This window comes from Cydia pomonella, chromosome 1 (genome assembly GCF_033807575.1).
Source record: "Cydia pomonella isolate Wapato2018A chromosome 1, ilCydPomo1, whole genome shotgun sequence".
Classification (NCBI taxonomy): Eukaryota; Metazoa; Arthropoda; class Insecta; order Lepidoptera; family Tortricidae; genus Cydia; species Cydia pomonella.
This window is the reverse complement of record NC_084703.1, coordinates 34,727,396-34,749,125: the sequence shown is the minus strand read 5'-3', so window position 1 is coordinate 34,749,125 and position 21,730 is coordinate 34,727,396. Positions and strand designations below refer to the sequence as shown.

General features: G+C 37.3%; 1 protein-coding gene across 1 annotated transcript in view; it reads left to right on the top strand.

The window, feature by feature from the left end:
• Positions 1–20,455, top strand: part of LOC133521048 (zinc finger protein 395) — a 78,765-nt gene extending 58,310 nt beyond the window's left edge. The window contains exons 5-8 of the mRNA XM_061855779.1: positions 8,367–8,464; positions 9,532–9,690; positions 10,031–10,118; positions 11,730–20,455. Of these exons, the coding sequence (XP_061711763.1) occupies positions 8,367–8,464; positions 9,532–9,690; positions 10,031–10,118; positions 11,730–11,891 (507 nt within the window). The 3' untranslated portion in view covers positions 11,892–20,455. The remainder of the gene's footprint in view (positions 1–8,366; positions 8,465–9,531; positions 9,691–10,030; positions 10,119–11,729) is intronic.
• The last annotated feature ends 1,275 nt before the right edge of the window (positions 20,456–21,730 follow it).

Below are 21,730 nucleotides of genomic sequence, written 5' to 3'. Positions count from 1 at the left end.
GATTCTTTGCAGCTCCTCAACTCTATGAGATAAAAAAGTAAAATTCACATGAAATTGTAGCAAGTCAGAACCTGTTGAGGTCAGCGACCAAAGCCAGAAACGGCTGGCGGTGAGCATCCAATCCAGAGCGGCGCCCGCGCCGGCCGTCGGACCGAGTCTCGCCACCGCTGAATCACCAACTCATTTCATAACTACGTACCTATCTGCAAATCACCCGTTTATTTTACTTAACAGACAAAAACAAACGGGATTTCTAATAGTTATAATCTCAAGCCTAATTAGACGTTTAACTATGTCTGGAACAAGCTTTGCATCCCACGTGACCATATACTATATGTTCTTCTGGTCCAAATTATTATTAATTTTATTACAATATATCTCTTTAAAAAATCGGCGTTTGATTCAAAAAGTCTCACTTTGAGACTAAATATGTATTAGGATCGTAGTGGGATAAGAAGTATACCCGAGGGTGGGCATGCAGTGCGGGTAGCGAGGAACGGCGGAGGGGTCGCGAATGGGGAGGGAATGTTTTGATTAGGGTTCAACGCATTGGAGAAAATTCGACACCTGGGCTGAGAGATACATGATATTATATTTTATTATTAGTTATCTTTATCGAAGCTTCTTTTAACTTCAGAATTTCGGTTTACTATACTCGTAAATGAAAAGCAAACATGTTTTACGAACCGCTAAATCCTAATCATTTATGTATTAATAGTAAATATCAAATATTAGTAGTTATAAATTAGACGGGGTGTAAAATGATATATATTTAGGTCAAAACTAATGTGACGATTACACCATTGAGAAATAAATGATTAATCGGGGTGGATGGTAGGAGTTCGCTGACCTGCATGCACCGCCCTGCGGCAGGGGTGCAGGCGCGTGTTGGCGTCTCACTTCGCGCGGAGGCGCGCGGCGAAACGGATGCAGACACTAAACAAATCCTTTGTGTTCCATCGCAAGCCAATCGCTATGCCATTGTCACCCAATATCTTCGACTAGCCACAGTAGGTATCTAAATAATAAAGTTGGTGACATTATTCCTTCTGAGTGCCAACCGGAAATATAACGGAGATTTCTTGACTTCGTCCGGCGTCGAATGAGTCTGTTTGTAAACATGGGCGGCAAGAAAAGCTTGTTATGAAAAGCGAACCGGTGACCCGCCACGTGAGCCCGCGCCTCCCGCTTCCGCGCTCCTCTCGCCGCCAACAACCCAACTTGCTTTATACTCTGGTCAATACTTACTTACCAAGTTAACACACGGAGACTTTTCCATTCGACATTTCAATTATGTGTAAAAATATTATATCATGAAAACAATGATTAACATTTTCTCTACTGCGCAGTTAGCATACTTATTATGATGATGTCAGTTACCCGCCTTGTACTTCGCACTAATTATGAAAAATATGTGCCAAAGATCAGTTTTTAATTCCCAGGCACTAAAATGGCGATCCGATTTAACAATTTTAGTATCTGGGCTAATTAAACAATGTCAGAGAATTATGTCAGGCAGATAGGCACATGTAGGTACACGTTAGTGGAAGGCGTATCGAGGTGATATTTAAGTATATTTCAAGCAAATGGGCAAGTTTTAGGCGAATACGAAAGTTTCCTAGGCCCTAGAACTCCTAGGACATATGCCTTTGTTATACATTATCAGACGACTAGTCTGAATAGTGAATTTGTGTAAGACCGTCCAATATTTATTTATTTTCGGATAAAAACTTCAAGACACTGTAGAAAATGTATCTATTTGTACGTGTACATTTTTGACGGTTTATTCGTAAAGTTTTCGAATGTGTGTTAAAAGGAGGAGAGTTCGCTAGAGTGAAATAATCGTAGCAACGGGTCTGACGCACACACGCGTACCGGGCGCGTTGGCCGACTCTACGTACTTTTAACGCACAAACAACTCGCTCCGTAGTTCTAGAACGAGATGACACGTAAACAACGTACGTGAACAAAATAACTAGAAGGTCACACTGGTGAAACCAGCTTATGCGAGTCTGTAGGCAAAAGAGAGACGCAATGAAAACAAATCAATAATTATCATCTTCGTGTTCGTGGCAGAGCGAGAGAGACGGCGAAACAACAAACCGGCATTTTATACCGGCACATTTACGTAGGTTTCACGGCGTAGACAATATTGAACTTTATGTAAACGGTACTGAGATATGTTTCGGGGAAACCAAGACTGTTTACAGACTTGATACGCAATATTTTCTAGTAGCTAGCAGTTTCCGTTGTGAAATATTCTGTTGGTTCATCAAATGATTGGATGACCATTTCTCATAAAACCAGAATTAAGTGACTAAAGCCGTCGGTGCAGACTACTCAAAAGCGGCAGGTTTAACATAAACGGTCGATACAATTGATTTTGAACTCATTATTTAATGCCATAAGTTGGTCTTTGTAGGCAATTTTTAAACATACGTACAACATTTTTTCTAAAGCTTACCTAATGAACTAAAATAGAACGGCACACAATTTACTTCGTTGGTTTATTGTTTGTTATATGTACATACCTTCTATAGTACTTATGTGTGGTATATTATATTATATAAATTTTGGATTATAAGCCAGTATTCTGCAACAAAATATATCGAATTACATAGGTATATTTCATAATAAATAGAATGTCCCTACCTTATAATTACTGTATTTTCAGCATACTATTACTTCTTCAGATACCTACACCTACATACTATTGTCATAGCCGTGTAAGACCTCGATATAGCTGTTAATATATCAATTTACCTAGTTACTTACTTGATATAGAGTCAAATGTATGCTTACATGGTATAGATTACCCCGAACGAATTAAATAAAGGTAAATAATATATGTGCGTTACGACGCCAATAACTTAGCACCTTCAAACATAGTGACCCTATTTTGAAAGCTTTCTATAAAGAAAGAACAAAGAGTGCAACAAAGCGGCTATTGCTATTAACATTAACCAACTGACAAAGCCCTTCCCCGCCGCCCGCCGTGTCAGGGTTTTCCCCGATGCGGCACAGCTACACGTGCATCACCCCCTCCTGCCCTCCTCCCACTCCCGGTGTATGTACACGGCTGCACTCACCCACACGAGTGCGTCGCCACTGCACACAATCACATCGGCAAACACGTGTAAGCTGTGCTGTGCACTACACTAAAGCCGTCTAATATGGAGTCCAACGCGAGTACATGTTGCGGCTACTCATCTGAGCCGCAGAAATGAGTTCACTCTATCAAACAAAGGAATCGCTCAGTTATTTTAACATCGCTTAGTAACTATTTCGAATGCTTGGCTGACTTGCAATCATACAAATTGGTTATATGATACATCACATTTGATTTTACTCGTTTTGATCTTTCCATATAATTGCGTTTGTTATAATATAAAATAAAGCTCGATTTGGTCACCCGGCTGGTCGGCTCTCCTCGGCTTGGTGGAAGTAGGTCAGTGGTGCACCTAGGGAGACTCCCTCCCAAACTGACTTCGTCCCGCGCCGTCCCCTCCTGACCCGCGTGCCCTATTTACTATAAAAGGGGAAGGTAAACTGTGCTATATTCAACCAGTGCTTCTTAACTTGATGTTTCGTGATGGTACACGACGTGTAGGTATTTAGCTTTTGTGTTTCTTTGATAAAAAAAATACCAACTAAAACACTGATGTGATACTATGAACCCCAATGTGATGCATATGAATAATAATGAATGTGTATTGTTAGAAATTTGCGGGTCTAAATAACTGACTGTAGCAAAACTTTTCTAGCTGCTCAAAAGTAGCTGTAAAAGTGAGTATCTGTAAGAATTTATGGAGCGTCACTGAAGAAATACTTTTTTTGGCTCGAGCTACCATACAATATATTGTATTTTTTTGATTCATGTTTACTAATTAAGCACCAAAATAGTCAAACTACCCATTGTGCTTTGGTAATCAATCGTGATGTTTAATAATAAATTCAAAATAAACCGTGGGGTTGCCAGAGAGCATTAGATCTTTATTCTTAATAACCACGCAACCTATCAGAGATGGGCAACATGCGAATATTTTTTTCACGTCAGTAGCTCGAACAAGGGTAATTTGCTACTTAAAAACAGTGAGGAAACTCGCATTTTGCTCACTGAATGAGACGAAATATTTCAACGTGCGGGGCCTAATACAATTTCGAAATATTTGGATTATATTGTCTTTCACCCTTTGACGTCATTAGCAAAAAGAAATAGACAAAAAAAGTGCATACGTAATTCAACGGCATATTGACGGTTTATAATAGACCCCCGTTAGAATATTTGGATTATATTGTCTTTCACCCTTTGACGTCATTAGCAAAAAGAAATAGACAAAAAAAGTGCATACGTAATTCAACGGCATATTGACGGTTTATAATAGACCCCCGTTAGTTAGACCGCATCGTTCTAAAACAGCGAGTCTTCATTCGTAATAATTATTTAATGGAAACACCATATTATACGTATTTTATTATACAATCAAACAATGAACTTAAAAAAATACGCAATTTTTACGCAAAGTAACTAATTCTCTTTTAAACGAACTCTAGTTGACAAATAGTTGCATGCGCAATTAGGAACGTATCTTACAAAGTTTTTTTTTTACAAAAAGAAGTTGTCGATTGATGCTCGTTATTTCATTATTTCCGTATTATTATTTTTTAATTTCTTTCGTTTTGTTTTATTGCGGTAATTAAACTCCATTGTTAGAATACCTTAAGAAAACATGAGTAAAATAGTGATAAAGACGGATTACATTTTTTCACTGCTGTCGTGAAAAGTTTTGTGTACTACACGAGATCAAAGTTATTTACATCTCGTGCGCTTTTGAGTCCCTTGATTCCCTCAAGATTCTAAATTAGATTCACGATTGTAGCGAATTATAGAATCTTTCGATTGTACGGGACTCAAAATAAGCACTCGAAGAAATATAAAACTTTGCTCCCTTGTTGTACAAATAACTATTGTCTCAGTCGGTGAGCAAAATGCGATTTTGCTCACTGTTTTTAAGCTGCAAATTACCCTTGTTCGAGCTGCTGACGTGAAAAATTTAATCGATGACGAAATACGTATCAGAATAACAAAACTATTCGCGAATGACGATTATAATTGACGGATTATTACTCTTATTTTAATAAATTATTCGTCGACTAAATTACCACGAATGAAATAATAGTTTAAAATTTAATAAAAACACCATATTTTACGTATTTTATTATACAATCAACACAATGAACTTATACAAATTTACGCAATTGTTACGCAGTAAATAATTCTACTTAACTACTTTTAACGATCTCTACTATAGTTGACAAATAGTAGTATCCGCAATTCGGACCGGATCTTACAAAGTTTTTTTTACAAAAAAACAGTTGTCGATTGAACTGTCAATTGATGTTCGTTAATTCATTATTTTCGTATTATTTTATTGAAATTTCTTTCGTTTTGTTTTATTGCGGTAAATAAAGTTAATTGTTAGAATACCTTCAGAAAACATGAGTGAAATAGTGATGCGTCCAAAATTAAAAAAAAAAATTCAAAATTCAAAAATTTATTCTGCAAGGAGGCCTCAAGGGCTCTTTTACAAGTCAATACAACATTTATAGTAACATCATATAGTGACATGAAAAATACATAACAACATTTATAAATACAACAGCCAATACCTGGGTAAACATTACATTATAATAATCTTAAAATAAATAATTAATACAATACAATAGAGATGTATAGTCTCTATGGTTAAAAACACATTAAATCTGGAGATGTAAAAGGTCCCCAATGTCAGAGTACTTATACTAATAAAATTTGGAGGTGTAAAGTCTCTCCAAGTGTCAAAATAAAATGTATACTAAATAAATAAACCGCGTCTGGACTGTTAAACTAGCAGTCTCATAAACTAATGCTACATTCTGTACATAACTAGTATGTACCAAGTCAAGTATATTATACAATATGACAGAGACGCATAGTCTCCACGGTTAATACATTAAGTTTGGAGATGTATAAGGTCCCCACGGTCTGAGAAAAATAATAATACACAATAATAAGATTTGGAGGTGTAAAGGTTCTCCAAATGTCAAAGAATAAAAAAATAAAAAATTGTATGAAATACATATTTCACGTCAAGATACTGTTAAGCTAACAATCTTAAAACTAGTTCTACAGAATACATAACTACTATGTATTTAATATGTATTTAATATGTCAATGTCATGTCAATGTCAATGTCATGTCCGTCTGGATTACATTTTTTCAGGTTGTATTTTTTGATGGCTGACTGACGTGAAAAATTTTGTGTACTCCACGAGATCAAAGTTATTTACATCTCGTGCGCTTTTGGGTCCCTTACTACGCTCAAGATTCTAAATTATTATTATAGAATCTTTCGCTTGCACGGGACTCAAAACAAGCACTCGAAGAAATATCAAGCTTTGCTCTCTTGTTGTACAAATAACTATTGCCCATCACTGCATATGATACCTACATATTTATGTAACAGAGTACGTTACTTTTGAACTGATTTATTGTAGAATCAATTTGAAACATTGTATACCGATTGAAACTCTATTGAAATAATAAGTATTATTATAACTGCACATACTTGAACCAGTATTGAAAACTTAAATAGGTCAAACACGTTTTCGTTGCCATCTCTATGGTAATGTATATGTATAGGTAGCGCACCTACCTATATCAAGTGCATCCAAAAGTAGGTCGGGTCAGGGGTATTGCGGCAGCGGGGCGCGGGCAGCCGGGCCGCGAACTAGATCACACCACCACGGCCAAGGGTGGTCCTCGAAGGTTGCAAAGCCTTTGTCTTTGGGAAATAGACTCAGTTCCGGCACGAACATTGTTTAAAATATTAAATTCATTGACATGGTCATCAGGTACATTAATTGTTATAACACAAGAAATGTACCCTCCTTTTTTACCCGCTTAATACATATAAAATATTTTTTTTGGTAGCATTGTCACGTACTGTACCCTTGCGTGGAACTTTATTCTAAAGTAAATAACACCCCTTACAAGCGCGATGAAATGAAGAATTTCTACAACAGCATTGAAAATTTAACGTTTTTAGATTACCGTCAGGACTACTTCAGAGTCTGATCGGTGCCAATAGGTGAATGTGATGGTAATTTCTGGGGCTTTTTAATTAGTGTTTGTCGATTTAATTTGATACGACTACCAATCGCTGCCCATTAGCGACTTACTTATGAAAAAAAAACACATTTTTCTTATTTAACTTGTAAAGGATACTATTAAAAAATGCGTTTTCTATTATTAAATCAAATGTCAGGCAGTTCTGCGTGAGAAAGCGATAGTATTGTCTCGGCCAGTCTGGGTGGCCGAAATAATGTGGCATTGAGCGGAAGGTCGTTGCAGAATCTTTGGCAAGCAGCGTTTGCTGCCCACCGATCCCTCTCCCCGCGATTTCTCGTCGCTCACTGCGTTGCGACAACGAATCCTGTAGGTGCTTTAAACATATTGCAATTGTTCATGCCCACACATCTCGCGTTTCATTTCTCTTATTTTCAAGGCATTTGTTTTGCTAGCGATATTCACATTTTTACACAGACCTATCGATTAATAGAATCAAATAATATCCCGGGTAATAGACGTTGAACGCAGATCGTCAGTAACGATCCTAAAAACGGCAGTTAACCCGGTTTAATGGGTAGTAAGCGATGGTGGCCGAGTGGATATGACGTCCGACTTTCAATCCGGAGGTCGCGGGTTCAAATCCTGGCTCGTACCAATAAGTTTTTCGGAACTTATGTACGAAATATCATTTGATATTTACCACTAGCTTTTCGGTGAAGGAAAACATCGTGAGGAAACCTGCATACATCTGCGAAGAAATTCAAAGGTGTATGTGAAGTCCCCAATCCGCATTGGGCTAGCGTGGGGACTATAGCCCGAGGCCTCTCGCACATGAGAGGAGGCCTGTGCCCAGCAGTGGGACGTATATAGGCTGAATTATTATTATTATTTAATGGGTATATGATGGCATAGCTAGCTTTTACGAGATGCGTCAGAGATCGGGGCTGGGGGCGCTCGGTGTGGCGTGGGTGGCGCGCGTGCCCGGTGCAGGAGGACGGGCGCAGCGCGCAGCGGCATGCAGCGAACAAGGCCGCGACCTAGAGCTGCTTCCGCCGTTGCCATGTCGTATATACTTACTCATCGCTTCCCCGCGCTAATCACATTCGCTCCTCTTACAAAAAACATACCTATGTGCATGACGGTATTTGCAATATACCTGTAATAAGTATAATTACATACATTGCACGAGGATTATGCAAACATTTTATATACCTATTATATTACAGTTTCAATTATTGTTTTGCCATTGTTCCAGGTTAACAGTGTAGTGTTCGAGTGCACCTGGAGAGGCTGCGGGTACATCACTAACTCCTGCTCTTCGATTGAAAGTCATATCAGACTCACGCATTTAGGGTAAGCCTAAGAAATTAATTATTATTCACTTTTGTTGAGTAAAATCTTAAAATATATGTGGTTGAAAAGGTTTATTTCATTTTTAAAGAGTCAAAGTTATGTCCCATAATTAGGCTACGCTACGTAACTATTGACTAATAAATCACAAAATCAGTTTTTTGTATAAGTATTTGATATACATTTGACTTGCTCGGAGCAAATGTTATTGTTTATTAGTAAAATGTGATAAATGGTTGATAAGGTCGGGCTGGACACGTGCACCGGCAACGCCGCACGCGCGCTGACGCACGGTGCAATAATACCTACCGCGTTGCGCAATGCCCAGCTGGCGCACACCGCACTCCGCTGCCGCTGCACAGATGTAACCATCTCATTTCCGTCGTCATGTCGCCATTACTTCTATTGCAACGCTACATATACCTAATTGAATCACCGGCATTCTCAGTTAAAGCGTGGATAAAAAACATTTACGCTTTTAGATTTGCCATTCGTTCATTGTTTTCAAATTTCAACTATTTCTCACGACCTCTACCGTAAAAAAGTTGTAAAATCATTAACAACGTATGGATAATAAATAATAGTAGTAGGTAGTACCTACCTATGACTCAAAAACTTGTGACATTAGATATTCATACGATTTTGGCACACGGACATAGAGAAAAAACACCGTTTAACAGTGGGTACGACCTTTAGTTTTATTAGTAATAAATCGAATGTAATAGAGTAGAAAATATATAGGTGTAGAAAATGAAGGGCTGGCCCTGGACTGACCCGGAAGCGACAAGGCTTCACGACAAGGTTGCCGGTGCGCGCTCCGCGCCGCCCGCGCGCAAGGTCACCCCGCCCGCGTCTTACGTAACGCGGCCCTGCTCCGCCGACGTAGCCTGTGTGTATATACATGCCATCAGCACAATGCTAATTCTCGGCAAATGTCATCATCATTTATAAACGTTTATACTATTCGCCGGGAAGTGCCGCCTCTGCCCTAGACTCGGCTACGTTCATGTGTCCGATCGTCCATCGTGCTCGTGCCGTTCAATTGCAGCCTGACAATTTAAATTTTCCAGCCCTAAGAAAGAAGGAGAAAGCGACCACGAAGAGGAGTTCTACTACACTGAGCGTGAGGTGCCGGCGCCGGCCGCGCCGCCAACGCTCTCGCACCGGGATATGTGTCGCCCGCCGCACGAGGACCCTGACTACCAGCGCCAGCTAGTCGGCTCCTACAGGTTATATCCCCAAACTTGATCTGACTCAATCGTACACAAATACTTCACGTAGCAAAGAGTAATTGAGTGTAGAAAGAAAATTGTGCCCTCTATTTTTCAGCGGAAATATGTACATAGATGACACTGAACTCTGCCATGTTTTGTGGTCACGGAAGTCAACTTTTGACAAGCAAAATTACCGTATAATGTACGGAGCCGTACAGGGCCATCTACACAAGCTGTGAGATTTATATTAGACCTTACATCTTTTATATAATACAATCCACATACAATCAAGGAGTTTTTGATAGTAATCTTAGAACAAGTCAATAATTTGTATCAACCTTTTCTGTTTTTACAGGCAAGGACTACTGTCTACACTACAGAATGGAAATGCGAGGCCTATTAGTATTCCAGTATCTCATTCCTGGTCCAATTCACACTCTCCGGTGAGTTGCTGATATGATTATTCAGACAATTGTTATTACAAATTAGCACTTGATTAGATTCTTATAAATGTTTGCAAGTCGACTAGTCAGCATAGATACGAGAGGCAAACTGAAAGATTTTAGAATAGGGAAAGTGTAGTAATTAGATCGTCACTCTTTCTGACCACGCGTACAAATTTTCCGTAGGTTAGGATCACCCTGAAACGCACACGGCTGATTCTTCCAATGCCCTTTCTATACAGCTATTTTTGGGCGTCCGAAGTTTTGTATGAAATTCATAGGTTTTTTTACGCGTAAATATTCATGAAATATTTTTTTACTGGAATCATAGGAATACTGAAGTATTTCAGAATCTACAGATATGCAACTTTTTCATCAATCTTTTTTATTAACCACACAACTGCGATGTAAACTTATGAGTCTTATGACGTCGCTGTTGAATGACATGCTTTTCTATGATCATGTGTTATAAAACTATAAAAGCGATTAAATTTGAAATTCTAAGTGTAAACAGTCGTACAAGAACTAGGCTTCAAAAATTTACTTGAATGTATAGGTTGTTATTGTTAGATAAACCCACGAAGAAAATCGTACGAAATTATGAAATGATAAATATCTCGGGTCAAAATTGGAATGACGCTTGACATACAATTTTCAAATTGCCAGCCGAATGTCATGACCTCTAACAATTTTTAAAGATTTATATTTTCACAAGATATTATATTATGTCTCTATTTGTTACGTGTTTTCTAAGTAGCCGTTTCTAAAGGTGCGTCTACGCTAGACGAACCGAGCACGAGCGAAGCACGAGCAGAGCCGTTCTCGGGTTCGTCGTTCCCGGTGTCAAGCCTGGACGTACAACGAACCTACAACGAGCACTTACCTCAATCGTAGTTTTCCACAGTGTGCTCGCGGCTTTTGGCTAACATGGACGATATCAATAATATTGCAGCAGCCGCTGCTGTTGCAGCGATTATTATAGCGGTAGTCAGTAAAAAAGGAAAAAGGCCAAGACGATGGGGATCTACAAATCTATATAAAATGAGATCCAATCAACAACACTTGCTAACTATTTTGAGAGGACAAGAAGCAACTGGCCAGTTTAAGAACTTTCTTCGAATGACATCGACGAACTTTGAGAATTTACTACGCTCAATTGGACCGCGCATTGCAAAACAAAATACCAGATTTCAATTCTTATACGAGACCATGCATCAATCTTAGATTATTTATAGTAATCCTCATGTTTTGGGTCCCATATCAATGGATTATTTTGATATAACTCAATTAATTGCAGTCCACGCGTCCATGATGCTCAGCTCGAGCGACCGACGTCTGTCACTAAACACCTCCAGGAGCGCACTGCGAGCGCGAAGCGAATCCCTTAGTGTTCGTCAAAATACCGACAACTGGCGGAACGCAGCCGAGCACGAGCGAAACGTTCGGAGCGCGCTCGTTCGAGGCTCGTAAGTCGGTCCACTCTAGACGAATTGTGTTCGGCTCGTGCTCCGCTCGTGCTCAGCTCGTGCTCGGCTCGCCTAGCGTGGACCCACCTTAATAACGTTCACTGTTACCTTATGTATGATAATAACATGCTTGTTTTTTCGGTAGAAACACATGCGGCTGTCAGCGGCGAACAGCTCGCCCAGTAGCCCGGGGCGGCGCGCGCGCTCCGACAACAAGAAATGCCGCAAGGTGTACGGCATGGACCAGCGCGAGCTGTGGTGCACGCAATGCAAGTGGAAGAAGGCTTGCACGCGCTTTGGCGACTAGCGGCGACGCCGCCACCTCGCCGATGCGCGCGCGCAGCTCTACCACAAGTAACTCGAGCCTGCTCAATACCGTTCGCCCGTAGCTGGCACGCTTTGCTTCCTGATGGGCGAGGCGAGGTGTTTGGACAATTGTGCGCGAGTCGTAATAACACTAGGTGACAAACGACAGTTTTATATAAGGTAAAGTAGGCAGACGAATAAGTATATATGCGATAGATATAAATATATTAAAATATTTATTGAGTATATAAACTTAAAGGAGACATATTTTTTTCTCTAAATTTGGGCCGTTATTTAAATACAATATGGACATTGCCCACGTATTTTTGTAAAACAGTGAACATCGCCTTAAAAGAACTCATGTTAAAAGAGCTCTTAAATGTAGCCGAACTCATGGTAGAGAAGGCAGGGCCAGCCGCGCCGTTGGTCGCCGCGACACCGCAACCGCGCGCGGCGCTCGCGCCGAAACCCAGACTGTGAATATTTCGTACTACTAAGTTCTTAATGTAAGTTTAGACTGACATATAGATCAGTGTGAAAATATTCGTTTTATTACATCACTTAAGATCACCGGATTATTTATGAGTAGGTAAGATACCATTCTCATATTTAAAACTATAGCTTTTTCAAAATGACCATTGTTCCACACCATTAAAATGATTTTTACTTTTAGGTTCATTATAAAGACAAAAATCCGTCCACATTTTCAAATGTGCTTTTAAATAGTTATATAAAAATCAATGTTTTCACACTGCTGAAAAATGGCAAGTAGATTTACGTAAATACATAATTACATGAATACTTTAGTGATATTTATCACTTAATATAAATTATGTATATTGACTGAATATTTAGATAATAATAATAAGAGGATCATAATGTCGTAATATATAAAATAGACTAAAGTAGTTATAAGAAATCGCTAATTCGACGAAAAGACTATTATAAAACACGTTTAGAGTTAAATTTTTGAACATATCTGAGTCGTATGTTGTACTACGTGAACAAGGAGACAATACTCAAAACAGAAGGTCGCAACACGATATCGGCCCGCACCCATGCGTGAAGGCGCTCCTGCTCCGCGTCCGCGTCCCGCTGCGGCGCGCACACGCCGCTCCGGGCCGTTAGCCACCCGCGCACCGAGCTCTGCCCGACTCCGACCCGGGAACGATGATGCGGACGCCGCGTGCATACCGGCCATACATTCGATTGTAAAATTGTTACTTAATGAACACCGAACTACAATGAAACATTGTGCAACTAACGTGCCCGAAATAAGATTATTTTACATTTGTGAAAAGAATACAAGATTAACATAAAGTTAAGGTGATTGCTATTTGCAATATTATAACAAAGATAAGTATTACTATATATTGAAGAATAAATATGTACATAAATAAATATTACCTACGTAATGCATTCATATATAATGGTTAAATAAAGCAATGTTCATATTTGTACATAATTATAATATTTACTATAACTAACACTATAATTACTGTTACTTAACAAAGTTGTCTTATCGAATATGACACGACACGAAAAACAATTATTATTGAATATGTAAAATTATGTTGTGTTTTATACATGTATAGACGTCTCCAAATCACCGTTCAGCCAGCGTTAATGGTTCTAACGGCCAACAATGAAGTGGCCCGCGTGCCAGCACCGCGCCGAGACCGCGGCGGACGCGCGTCCGTTACTTCTAGGACCCCATATCGGTTCACGCGGAAAAGTTTCAAAATTTGTCCTCCGATAGCTCGCAACTATCTTATATGTGCCAATTAAATAAGACCTTTTGGTTATTGGGTATCCTACGCTTGCAGTACATGATGCTAGAATAATTCTGCACGTTTGCTTAACAATCTGGATTAACAATAGTGGTTGGTGAGGGTCAATTCAAGTCTTCCATGGTGCAACTTTTTATAATACAAAAGCTTAGATACTTCATTGTCATCACGATACATTTTCTATGTTCAATTGTCATCTTGGCTAGGCCCCCAGGAATATATGATTTTATTATTTTATTTTACGCTTATTATTGAAGAAGTGCAAAAATATCAAGGAAATAAAAAAATCTCAACACTTGGTTTCCTGATACAGGACTTTCTATATAAAACATATGTAACAAACTGATGTACTTATATGTAATTAAACCCAAATAACGATGATATTATAATGTTAAAGCAATAATTCGATGTTTCTCGTACTGATACAACTTTGAGCTATAGAAATACCTTTTTCATACAGGTTGGCCCTAAAAATACGTGATACTTAAACCTTTTTTGGGAACATTTTTCTTACATACACCGCTTTTACAAATAGTCCTTAAAAATGAATACTACAATAATTTAACCAAAACAAAACGCATTGTCGTCAAAATATTCTCCTTCGAAGTATTCAACAAAATGCGGCTGGTAAAAAAATTGTCGTATTTTTGGGCTAACCTGTAATGTTCTATTGCAATAAAATGTTAAACAATAAGGTCAATAAAAATAAAGTCCATCCTACTGCAGCTGAAATGCACTATTGCCATAGAACTCGACCAAACGTGTGCATGCTTTTATTTATTTCTGTTAATTAATACAGTAGGAAATAATATTAGCACTAGTAATAGGTTTAGATTAAAGTATATTCACCGTATATAAATCGTTGAAATACTATGGTCGGCTATCATGATTGAATAAACAATCAATGCATGTTAGCATTTGCTCACAGAAAACTAATGTCTATAAGACTAGTGAGCTTTTTAAATATGATGTGTGCCTTCTTTTCGCTACGCAGTGCTATAAATTTGATACACTACAGCCGAGTAAAACGAAACCTACATAGGTACAGATACTTAGCAAACTGCACATCAATAAATAGTATCATTCAAAATGGCAGGCACATACTATGTATATTACATGACTCATTGGTGATTAGTCCGTGTTGCACGTTTAGTTAAACAGGAGGGGTAAGAATAGGAGGGACATAAAAGCCGCCTGGTTTGTGGTTGTATCCCTGCAATGTTGAGCACGCAGCGACAGACTGGCGCTCGAGACTCCCCTGCCTGAGTTTGCTAACTGTGTAACGTCTAAACTGAATCCTTTTTCCACTGCTCGTGACAACTTGCAATATGAATATCATTGTTTCTACGTACCAAAGAAATTATCAAAGGTCTTGCTCGTGGTAATCTTTTCATTAAACTAACGAAAGCTAATAAGTGATAATATCAGTTTTCCTTGAGTTAAGATCAATTATTTCGTTTAATTCGGCAGCTCCAACGTCAGTTCAAATTCAACTCTAAAATAATTGCGTATATTGCAATTACTTAACATTTCCGCAGTAATATAATGTTTATTTAATTGTTTTTCGTACTCCACAATATCCCTACTCCTATCGTTTTTCTTGTCACAACTAAGGAATGTAGTCTTATGCTAAATAACTATTTAGTTTAACTGAGCAACTTAGACTCGACTCCCATTAAACTCCCATCCTACTTTCAGAGATATTTATAATCGTTTAATATTAAAAACTCAGTACTCAAAGTATCGGGGATGTTATTTGCACTTTCTTTAAGCTCTCCATGTTTACTTTCGTATCTAAATGTTACATTTCATTAACATTTTATTGGGTGAGGCGAGAGGTGGGTTGCATCGACAATAATCGCCAGCTTACCCTTATTACAATTCGTACACTTACTTACACAGTATCCACATCATACAACGAATTTTAAAAAACTGACCAAGATCTCTTTCATTTACATAATCTTAATTTGATTCTTGCCTTACAATTTACATACATTTTAACGACCTCTATTAAAGAGGAGGTTCTCGATCTGATTTTTCTCATTACATTAATACATGAACAATATTGTCCGTCTTCAGTCCCTGCTCCTTAGTAGCCGTCCGCCCGTCGTAACAGTTTGACAAAGTTTCAGTCAGTAGGGTCAAGTCCGTTCATGGGACAATTGCGCCTATGCGACGCTTATATTAAGTATAACGGATCACACTTCTACCGAGACCGCACTTATTTCAATAAGGAATGGAAGGAGCGGTCACGCTAGAAGGCCTCCATCCTTTATTCCATGCTTTGCCTACTTATAATCGTCGAATTGGCATAGTTACTCCACACTTCAAAGGCATACACACTTGTTCCGACTGACCTTAATTGCCTGAATATGCCTAATGTACGCCACTAAAATAAGTGTAAAGTGAGCATGAAACATCATACGGAATCATTAATCTAGCGTTTTTTTTTTCTTATCGAGTGTTATGATTTTTACGTACCTGCAAAAATTACCAAATATGAATTTGATTGCAATAAAGGTTGTGATAGAAGCATGAATGTCTTGTCAAGTTGACAAACCCTCTCGCCGCGACGTCCCGGTGGGACGTAGACAACGAACTCCGCGCTACACGCTCGATCCGTTTCGGTAGAGTAGATTGTAGGCTATAACTACAACTCAGCTAGCGAATTGACAACTGCCATATTATAAGGACCTAGATGTAAACGCGGTTATCTAAATAGTAAGATACTTATAAGTGTTATATTAAGTTAAAGTCATAATAATAAATATATAGTATTGAGTATGCTAGCCTAGCTGCAATAAGATTAAAATATGCACAGTCATAGTTTGTTGTGCTGATCTAAAATTACTGGAAAATATTTGAGAAAATATTTTTTGCCACTCGCTTCAACATTGTAATATCAAATTGGCGTCAAAAAGAAAGTCGACAGTACAAACTATTTTTATTTCATTGTTAATGTAAGTTATGTGTTAGTATTGTGCAAAAAGAAAAATATTGTAATAAGCATGTTTAATGGGTTCTATATCTCCTTCATGCCTTGTGTAGGATCACCTAATACTCATCTCGAAGTAAGAAACGCGGTGTCGAATGCACTTCATTACTAATGTCAGTTGCATGGGTATAGATAGACAACAACGGCAAGGATATCTACTAGAAGTTGACATGTTTGAGGAATCGTCGGAAGCTGGGTGTTCGCCTTTCGACGATTGTGTGTTTAAATACTTCTTTTGTAATTCTAATACTAGTTTCGTAGTTTTACGGTATACCGATCTCAATATTATACCTACGCGAAGCTATTAGATGTAGAAATACATGGTATTAAAGATTGTTTTATGTTGAATATTTACTGTAGAACATAATTATTTTTGGATAATAAAGACAACTTTATTTTTATTGCGCTATTGTGTACATAATAATGCCTATTTACTAGTTTTGTTAGCTAAATTTTGCTCAATTTATTACACTCTACGCCAAAGTCATACTATTAAAAAAATAACTTAAACATATCAGTACAAAAAGCATAATCTGTACCTAACCGCTCATTAGGTAAGAGACTTGAGAACGGTAAACGACGAGCTGTTAATAAAGTATAAGAACTCCCAGTAAGCCCGTGCTTCTTCGTCTCTTCGCCGAGACATAAAAGTCACGTAGTACTTTATGCCACTTCGGGTAATTTTACAGTTTTATGGTTGCCGAAAGTTACACAACGTCAATGAGGTAAAAACTAAAAGGTCACTGCAGGCGCACTGTCGCTTGACTTGAAACGTATCTATTGGCTATCGAAAGTGTTTAATTTCTTCGGGTTGCCTCTATATTGGTGTATGAAATTAAATAAGGTACACTACAATAATAATATCTTCTCCATTCTTTCTATGGCCGATCTCGACGAATCTCTAACGTTTAATTAACGAGTAGGTACATTTTCTGTTTCGCTTTCTTCCTTTAATAAATAAATAGCAAATGTTTATGCAAATGGTTTGAATTGCAGGCGGTATGGGTTATTTCCACTAGTTACCACCAGATAGTTGCCAGTGGCAACTACTGGATTTATTTCCCACCTTTTACCAACTTTTAACAACTTGGTGGTAACTATTGGGAATACCCTGCGGTATGCCAACCTGACAAATGTCTGGTACATCCCCTAGTACGTCTGGACAGATATAACTGCAACTTTTAACCTCATTATTTTCACATTCGAGTCATTTCGAATCCGAATACTTCCCACAAAGTACTCTGTTCTGATGGAATTATAGGTGAATTCTGAAATTGGACGACACTTCGAATCGACTCAGAATTATTCGAATACACCTATTGTACGTTTTTTTAGCATTAGAAAGAAGGTAAGCGAATTTAACGTGTTTTTTTATATTTCAAACACGTTTGAAAAATAAATAGGTCAAGGCAAATATGTAACAATTATAAATCATATATACGATTATTTACTTTCTTTTGGTTTCATAAGTAATAGTTACTAATTTTAAAAAAGTGTATTTTGTGTACCTACTTAATGTTAAGCGTGTGCCCTTACGTAGACCCGATACTTAAAAAAAGCAATTATGATTGTGCTACTTTTCGTCACTATTACATATTTGCAGCATTCCGAAGGCGTTACCACTTTATACTTGAGTTTATACGGCTACGATCATTACCCATATAATATTTTGTATCGATTGTACCGATTTGTTTACATGCCACGAAATAAAGCCTCTTCAAGTCTTCATTCTTAGCAACCATAGTTTTTTATTCCAAAAGTGCACTAAGATAGAAGTACTAGTGTTCGACGCTGCACTAGTACTCGACATGGGCACTTTATGTTTAAGTGACAAGGATTAAGTTCGAATACAGAAAAATCTTCGTTGTTCAAATTTGACCTATATTTCCATGAAATAAAGTGCCCATGTCGGTGACTAGTGCAGCGTAGAGCACTAGTACTTCTACCTTATACTTTGGTGCCCTTATACCCCGTAGGTAATCGTATGTTCGACCGGGTGTCGATAAACAGGTCACCACGGCACGCCACTGTATGTCACTAATGTCACGATTCAGATGTTTGTTGATTGCAATAGTTCTTTTTTTATGTTTTATAATAGAACCATTTTTAGATATTATGTGTATTTTGTACGTAGAATATTATTTACGGATAAAATATTGTATATACCTCTGTTTTTTATTATTTGGTAACTTGATTTCACTGTGCTTCTTAGAAATCCCTTTTGATATTTTGGTAAAATAATTTGTCTATAAAGCAAACATTTGTTCTGTATCTAGTAATATATAGATTAAAAACTACATATATAATTTCATAATAAACTTTACCGTTCGAATGTAAAGATTTTAATTATATGATTAAGTAGTTGTAATTTAAGAAAATGTTATGTTTGTAAATAAATCGTTTTAATGTTCCCAAAAATTGATTTATCGTCAATAACTATATGTGGGCAATTATTGTTTCTGAAAATATGTCTCCTGTGTAGAAATAGGAACGTAGGGGTGTATTCCATAAAACGCGTGTCGGCAACAGCGGCGCCGGCGCCCGCGCCTACCGGCGCTCGACCGCCGGCTGCTCGGCACACGTTTTATACATTATTTGGTCAAAGGCTTTGTTTCAAAAATGTATCACTTGGAGCATTATGTATTAAGATATCGTTATATGTAACTTTATTTCCGGTTACACTTTACACATCCTGTTTAAGCAAGACTCTTCTCAAATTAAACCGAGAACGTGATGAAATAGCCTACAGCACATTTTATGAGCACCTCACCCTATATGGTTTACTATCTGTATATTTATATAACGATGTCGCGTGTATCATCTTGGCCAAAAATCTGGCGAATATGACTCGATTTGGAGTTAATAGTACGTAGTTTCGCTTGAGCCGCTGAAGCAATGATTTGATTGAATGGTTACCAGTAGTTTTAAGGTTGCAACGTGACGATCAAAGGTGTTGTACTGCGCGAATCTGTACCGCGCCGCGCCGGTCGGTCGCGCTGGACTCAATATCACAGCAGTTTACCGGCACTGTCAGCTCGAATGCGTGTCATTTTATTCATCTCATATTCTAATAAATCCTCTTTCAATCCCAATGTTCTCAATGAATCATTATTGTTGTGTTAAAGAGGCATTACTGGATTCAATAACTAGCTGGCAGTTATTCTATTGTGATATTTATATTTTTATTTATTATTTTTCTAGATTATTATTTATATTTTTAATGTTGGATGAGCGTGTTTGTTACATTTTACTGAGAATCGTGTTAGTATAGATAAAGTTATTTTATATTGTAATGAGAAAAGGTCCAGAATGTGTTCCAAATAAATTGATTTTGTCAAGTATAGATATTAAAGATTATATTATAAAATGTTTTCGTTAATATGTTACAAATATAATCGTTTAGATTGTCATATTATAATCAAAATTACCTTTATTAGCAGTGAAGCTAACACAACACAAAATTTAATAAATATAGCATTGTTGCAAAAATTGCAACCCCAAGCTCTCTATAGCAAACTAAACTTACTATTATTACTGTATACTTTACTCCTTTTTGAAATTTAACTGCGAAAAAATGTATCTAGAGACTTACCCACTTACAACAAAAATGGTACAGAGAAAGTAAATGAATTCTTTATCGAAAAATGTTAAAATACTACTGTAAAATACCGTCATGCTAGTGCTACACCTGGTAGACTATTGCCTGAAATATTATACCTCAATACGTTTAGAATGAATTTTGCGTGTCTTGAAAATATATATTTTAATTATTAGTATAAATGTGGCTTTATTTTTATCACCTCTCACTCGTATCCTAAGTATTCCGAGATTCAAAGTAGGCATCTGACCATCTATTACATCAGCAACATTAACATTATTTTTAAGGAATAAGGTGCAGAAAAGTAATAGGTACCTTATTGGATCCAAACCACACTGGATCATTGCACACTATTTTTCGGGCTCTATTAAAGCCTGACCAGGAATATTATGATCCTTGTCAAGAGGGCGCTATTTTTCTTATTTTGTATGGCAACAGTTCAGTATAGTCTGAACAATGTGGATAGGCAACTCGTGATTTTAACTTACATACTTTTATTCACTGTAATCAAAATCAGAATCCAAATATTGGGTATCCACATTTTTTTAATCTTCGGTACTTGTTGTTTTTCTTCCCTATAAAATTCATGTATTTTCTTACGTTATTCTACACAGGGGCATTATTATACATAGGGGCCATTCCATCTGATTTCAACAAATTTGAAATAAAAAGTGCGCCGCATGAATTTTGATTTAATTTAAATAATTGAGGATAACCTTTATGATACCAGAAGAGTTAGACAACCAACATTTTTTTTATCTTTTAATTTCAGAGCACTGTCCATTCGAAGGAAAAAATCGGGTCAAATTCCTACTTGTACATAAAGTGGTCTAACTTTTGATTTAGAATAGGTAACCAAATAAATCTTTCTTTATTTCATTAGGTGTGAAATGAGTATTTTATATTGTATGACAAAAGTTAGCTAAACCAACTACAAACAAAATGGTGGTCATCTAAAATGGTCACGCTTTCGGTCCATTTTTACAATTTTCAACTATTATCTGTGGCAACCCTATAGCACATCAAGAGTTAATTTTTTCTAAAATTATCTTATACTGGTAAATAAATTTTATCGCCATAGAATATTATCTTCAATTAAAAAAGTAGTTGTGGAAATAGAGAATTTTGAAAAATGGTCAACTTTGACTCTCAGAAAACCCATGTGGAGGAAAAAATAAAAATCTGAAAATTTCGGAAAATATAGTCTATGCTTTCGTTATTCATTCATCATTAAGTATTATTCTGTTGTATTTAGCTATTTAGGAAATATGATTTTTTTAGGTGCTACGTTTACAGAAACCTATACAAAGTATTTTATGTAATATAAATGAATGAAAAAGGGTTCTTCATTGAACATACGGTTATTATAAATGTTCTGCGTGAAAAGAAAAGTTCTGACGTTGAAAACGCTTCAATTTTTATATTTCATGTGGGTAGAATATTAAGTACCTAACGTT